Source organism: Aplysia californica, unplaced genomic scaffold (genome assembly GCF_000002075.1).
Source record: "Aplysia californica isolate F4 #8 unplaced genomic scaffold, AplCal3.0 scaffold00132, whole genome shotgun sequence".
Taxonomy (NCBI): Eukaryota; Metazoa; Mollusca; class Gastropoda; order Aplysiida; family Aplysiidae; genus Aplysia; species Aplysia californica.
Genome location: NW_004797402.1, coordinates 453,669 through 459,721, shown reverse-complemented (window position 1 = coordinate 459,721; position 6,053 = coordinate 453,669). Strand labels below are relative to the sequence as shown.

Sequence of the window (6,053 nt, the reverse complement as noted above, 5' to 3'; positions counted from 1 at the left end):
CCGCTTTCCCCCCTCAATCTAGCTAACAAACCGACCCGACCCGATCCCCCAAATGGGCACCCTGTATTAGTTGAAAGCCCGATTTTGACCTTACAGGCGAGCTCAAATTCCGCCTTCTTAATGCCATAATTGCGTCGATGCTGGTAAAAAAGTGCGTATTTAAAAGGAAAACTTATAAAGAACTCATAAAACGATGGTTGAAAAAATCTTACTAATCACATGATTCAAATGAATGACGTCTTTCACAGTGATCTGCCTTCTGCAAACATAATAATCAATCTGTTTTATACACTAACCAGTCGGCCTGCTCTTCAAAATTAACGTACCCTCTTCCAAACTATGGAACCAAATTATCGATGTTTTTAGTCTATGGTATTAGTATCAATTTCTCGTGATTTTTTTTTTCAAACTCCAAATTCTAAATACTGACAAAATTCAAGAACATAATTTACATAATGCTGGTACTATTTTTGAAAGAATAAAGCAGTTCTTTTTTATTTCTTTCACCCGGAAATTTGGAAGAGCATGCCGATGATGAAGTGTTTTACTTTATTACTGGTTATTTTCGCCTTTGCTTGAAATCACGATTTCCACGATTTTTTAAAAAGAAATCGGAGAAATCAAGTTGATCGCGAAATGTTCAAAACAGGCGTTACTGCATTTGGAACCGAAATACATGCATGACACTGATCTTTTCAGATCATGAAATTACGACCGTAGCAAAAAATACAAATATATAAAACGCGTTAAAGAGTGCATATGGAAATTTTTTTAAAATATTTTTAAAAAGAAAAAAACTGCGTGCACACTATACGTCACAGGTTCAGTACGAAAATACTCACCTTCCTATAACTTAAAGGTTTCTATTCCTATTTTCAAAAATCTATCTCCAACATAACAGTAACCCAGATAGAGCCCTATGGTTCTGAAAACACTTATTATCATTTTAGTTCTTTAAATCCGACTAAGAATAATGAAATTTTCACTCTGGCGTAGTTTTACTTATTGAAACACCCGCAACAGTAGGTCGTGAGGTCCCCTCAGCGATGTTTGGTAGACGCAAACACCCAACAAAAGAGCTTTAGCGGATTGAATTGATTTCCTGCCACTCAGGGAAAGTCAATCTAGGGCGGATTTCCTTCAAAAATGAAACTGATCAATACGTTTTTCCAGACTCCCATTGTGTACTTATTCTGGTTCACATTGACCAACAGCGGGATATTTTATCAACACTTCCCTTTCTCCTATAGCATTACAGGAAAAAATATTTTTACCATACTATTATTATTATGGCAGTCTTATCACAGATTGCTGTTTAATTGCTGGTCCTGCTTCTTGAATAGCTTAACTGGTTTTTTCGGTCTGTGTGTGTGTGTGTGTGTGTGTGTGTGTGTGTGTGTGTGTGTGTGTGTGTGTGTGTGTGTGTGTGTGCATGTATATGTGTGTCTGTGTTTTCGCTAAGCCGGGAATTCTTTTATTAAGGTTATTTGTTGATGTTTTAAATCGTTTTGAAAGCTTAGTGTTGGGAGCGAGTGTGTGTTTGGAGCGAGTGTGTGTTTGGAGCGAGTGTGTGTTGGGAGCGAGTGTGTGTTGGGAGCGAGTGGGTGTTTGTCGAGGGAATGTTGACAGGCTGCCGTGTAGCTCCGTTACTCCTGGAAGCTCGGGTGTTGTACTATTAAGTGGTAAGTAGACATTACACTGTGGTCTCTTTGACTGACCACAAGACGCTTTTCACATCAATTATAATAACGGCGTGGGTCTCCAAAAGCGAAAAAATTAAACAAATATAACAAACCCAAAGTGAACTTTTATAGAAATCAAAACAACGACAAGCACACTATTAATGTAGACTATTTCTGTGTTAAAAGAGAGAAATATGTTACTCATGAAAAGGGGGGGGGGGGCGTTTGATTTCACGAAATCAATAAATATTCCTCTGTGTGTGCGTTTCACGGGAAAAGGAAAAAAGGTTTCAGAAGCAAAAATGACTCTATCATACTAGCAATGGACCACTTACGAAGACGCCAGTAACTTCAATAACAACACGGCTGCGACCACCCCAAAAAATGCACATATTATATATGACGTTTTATGCATTGCTGATGTTCATACATGTATACATATGCGCTTTGTCGCATGAATTATTTCTTCTTAAAATAGTCACATATACATGTATATGTATCCGTGTGCTTTGCCACATAAGTTCTAGAATATTTATTATATATATAGGTGCGTCAGTAGAATGAACAAGTTAGTCATGTTGGAACAAAGCCCGACATGTAAGGGTTGAGACGAGGTTATTGCAGTGGACAGATCATGTGATGAGTAACAACAAATACAACAGCACCGTTAAGAGAAGTATAATAAGAATAATATAACATTAGCGTGTGAAACAGGGGAGCGGGGAACAAACCTCTAGCTCTAGCAGTCACGATCCTTCGTTAAATAGGTCTACATCTGTTACTTCTACTTACTCCAGTCTCCTTCTGAAGGGTTACTTACTAACATCTAGCACTAACAACACAGTGAGATTGGTTGTGAAAGGTCCACACAATGACCAAGATTCTGGGTTTGAGATCTATGTTGATGGATTATATATGAATCAAACAGTCACTGGTTGACCGTCCCAAAGATTTATGAAGAGCCGGACTCTGTATGCGAACAACGCCACATCACCGCCGAGCGTACAACAGTAAGTTGTGGTTGGCATCTTGTGTACTTTCTTCCTTAAGAAGTCACTTCATATGAAAGTCGTTTCTCAGTGCTCTATTTGTGCAGGCAAAACACCAGTCGAATATCCCGCAATCGGAATCTGTTTGTCCGTGTCTTTCGTTGGTTTGACATAAAATGACGTCACTAGAGGAGTTCCGAAGTGAATCCCAGTGAGCAGTGTCTGCCTCTGTGTCAGAACAGTCATGGCATTGCGTAGCGATGAATGTCCGGTTGACAATAATGCACAGGGAACGTTTTCATTGTGCTGTGTGACACGTCTTTTCCAACACAGTCGTGGAATTATAACAACCACACACAGCCAATTAAAACACACGTCGAGTGCGACGTTGGTCTCTCAGAAGAAACTACTTTTCTCGGCGTAGTAGAGCTTGTGTCGTACAGTAAAAACAACACACAACAACAACAACAACAACAACAACAACTGCTCTGAAAAACGTCTTGCTACACTTGTTTTCGTTATGCCTGTTACTCCCTGTTGTACCATACTCCCTCACAGTACTCACACAGTTCTGGACAATCTTTACTGACTCCTGTCAGCTACAGTCACGTCAGTATCGTGTCTCTGTGAGCTAAACTCCTCATAAGTGCGTGTCCATTCCTCCCGAAGTCATCACGCTGCCAGCATTTTCATAACAAACAACGCTGCTGGTGTCCCCACGAGGCATCACTTAACTATCCTGGCACAGAAATCTCGCCCATCTCGTCTCCATCCAGCACCGATGTGTGTCATTTCATATCGCAGAAGTCACCAGGAGATCTGGACTCTCGTCGCCAGTGCGAGCGATTATCGCCGAGGACAAAGTGCAGACTGCAGAAGCCTCACAACAGTAGCTGTTCAACAGAAGCTGCTTAACAGATGCCGCTTGACAGCAGCTGTTTTACTGTAACCGCTCAACAGAAACTGCTCAACATGAGTCGCTGAACAGAAGTTGTCTATCTGTAGCCACTCAACTGAGCCACTTGGCAGTAACCGCTGAACAGTAGCCTCTCAACAGTAGTAGCCGCTCAGCAGTACTTCTAGTAGCCGCCACTCAGCAGTAGTATCCGCTGTTGTTGTTGGGCAATGAGGCCTGCTGGTGCTGTGTGTGAGCCTCGTGGAAGTCCGTGCTGCTGCGGAAGGCGGGGTTCCTGATCTCCAGAACCTTCTCCACCTTGTTGTAGCGTCGCTCGCGGTACCTTCAAGACGAGAATAAGAAGAAAAAAGAACGTAAATAATGGCACTACAAATGTAAAGACATGATGCAATGTAGTTAGGTAATGTAATCCATTAAATTTTCCACATGCTTGTCTTTATCATGGCCTAAGTCTCTGTTTTATGCGTCCATCAATCCTACTCAAACCATGAACATAGAAAAACGTCTCCTACACTTTTGGTTCTTGGCTTTTTCCTGTTGCTGGACGTTATTGTTAAATACTGACTCTTGCCATTCTGCTTGGCTGAGTTATTTTGGTTCCAACTCCAGACATTATGAACTGATGACACGTTTGTATATATTATTCCTATGTCCAGTTTACACACTTTGGCACTAAACTTTAATATCTCATGGGTCGATGTACTTCTCTTTCCAAATAACAAGATGGAATTGATAGTGTGGGTGCTTTTGTTGTTCTTGTGAGATAAATTTAATAATTATTAGCTTGTGAGGCCATGTTATAATGAAACAGACCGTCTAAGTGAAATGACGTGAGCACTCACCACTTGATGAGAAGCAGCAACAACAACACAATAAGCACCAGGCTCAACGTTCCGATGACTCCGCCGGCGATGGCCGCTGTGGATGAAAAAAAAAGTAGAAATTTAAAATACAATGTTTTCTTTTCTTTAGCGAGCGTGTGTGTAGAGTATACATATTTCACTTGCATGATTTGCAAAGTAATAAAGCATTCTTTTTATGGAATTTATTCAGAATTGAATTATAATATTTGGTGGGACATAAAGGAATAAAGTGCTGGTAAAATAATGAACACAATTTGATAAACCAAAATGCAGGGTACATTGTAGGTGTCCGGGTTGATGTCAATGATTGTGCGATCTGAGATCCAGAAACTTACTTCCAACTCTTTCCACTGGCTTTGAAATAGAGACGGTAGATGTTGTTAAAAAGTTTGGGATTTTTGGGGGGCCAACTCTGTCTGTCTGTCTGTCTGTCTGTCTGTCTGTCTGTCTGTCTGTCTGTCTGTCTATCTGTCTGTCTATCTGTCTGTCTATCTGTCCAGCTACTCACCAAAAGGAAGCGGCTTGCTCTTGTGTCCAGAGCTGCGGTACAAGGGTACAGTACTCTTGGGGTGTTTGTACGGCCTCTGTGTGGTCTCCGACTCCGGGTGCTGACCGTCGCTGGCGTCTCCCTGCATCCCGTCCACCGGGGATTTCCCGCCCTCCTGGTCGTCTGCTGGGCCTTCCTCCTTGACATCAGGTGGCAGAAGTGACGTGGGCAGTGGCGGGAAGGCTGCAGACACACAGGGCAGAAGATAAGATACGGTAATACTTTAAGAAGTGTGGTCTCGTTAGTTTAGCATAGCAACATTAAGATTGATTTCAAATTTTCACGACCTCGGTGCTTTCTTGTCCTATCTCCATCTTTAATAACAAAGAAAACGCTTACTGAAAAACAACAACAAAAATAAAAAAAATGGAGTTTTGGCCTCTGATGTTTTAAAAAAAAAGTATTATCGAAGCCCACACTATTAGTATACAATGTATTACAAAGGCCAACTCAGTTATAAAGTATGCGTCGTGCAGTGGGCGTGCCAGAAGCACTGGTCACTCACCCTCGTAGTAGAGCCAGAAGCCTTTGCTCCGTCCGTTGCTCGTGGACTGCAGCTCGATGTGGAGGTAGTTGGAGTGCATGTTGTAGCTGTTGTTGTTGCGCTGGCCGCACAGCGTGATGCTGCGGAGCTTGTCGTTGAAGTAGAGCAGGTCGGCGCAGTCGGCGCTGGAGCTGTCCTGGAGGTCCATGTCGATGATGTGCAAGCGGAGGGTCTGGGAGGGATGGGCGAGCACCGTGGTGGTGCAGCGGCCCTGGTGGTGGAAGTTGGACGGGAAGTTGGGCGTCATGATGTAGCCGCTCTGAGAGGTGAGCTGCTCGTGCCGGCAGATGTCGCTCACGCTGCTCGCTGGGGACGGGGTGGGGGGGGGGGAGAGGTTGAGATGGGTTAGTTTTAGATACGGAACAATGAGATGTGTTACTTTAAGATTCGGAACAATGAGATGGGTTAGTTTAAGATACGGAACAATGAGATGGGTTCTATAAGAAAAACAATAATAATTATTATTCCCGCGACAATACACACACACACACACACACACACACACACACACC

General features: G+C 42.6%; 1 protein-coding gene across 1 annotated transcript in view; it reads right to left on the bottom strand.

The window, feature by feature from the left end:
* Positions 1-1,389: 1,389 nt before the first annotated feature.
* The window catches only part of LOC101858932, a gene marked incomplete at its 5' end in the record, with an annotated part of 21,056 nt that continues 16,392 nt past the window's right edge, over positions 1,390-6,053 (bottom strand). Inside the window, 4 exon segments of the mRNA XM_005096561.3 lie at positions 1,390-3,909; positions 4,430-4,505; positions 4,959-5,180; positions 5,503-5,847. Of these exon segments, the coding sequence (XP_005096618.2) occupies positions 3,765-3,909; positions 4,430-4,505; positions 4,959-5,180; positions 5,503-5,847 (788 nt within the window).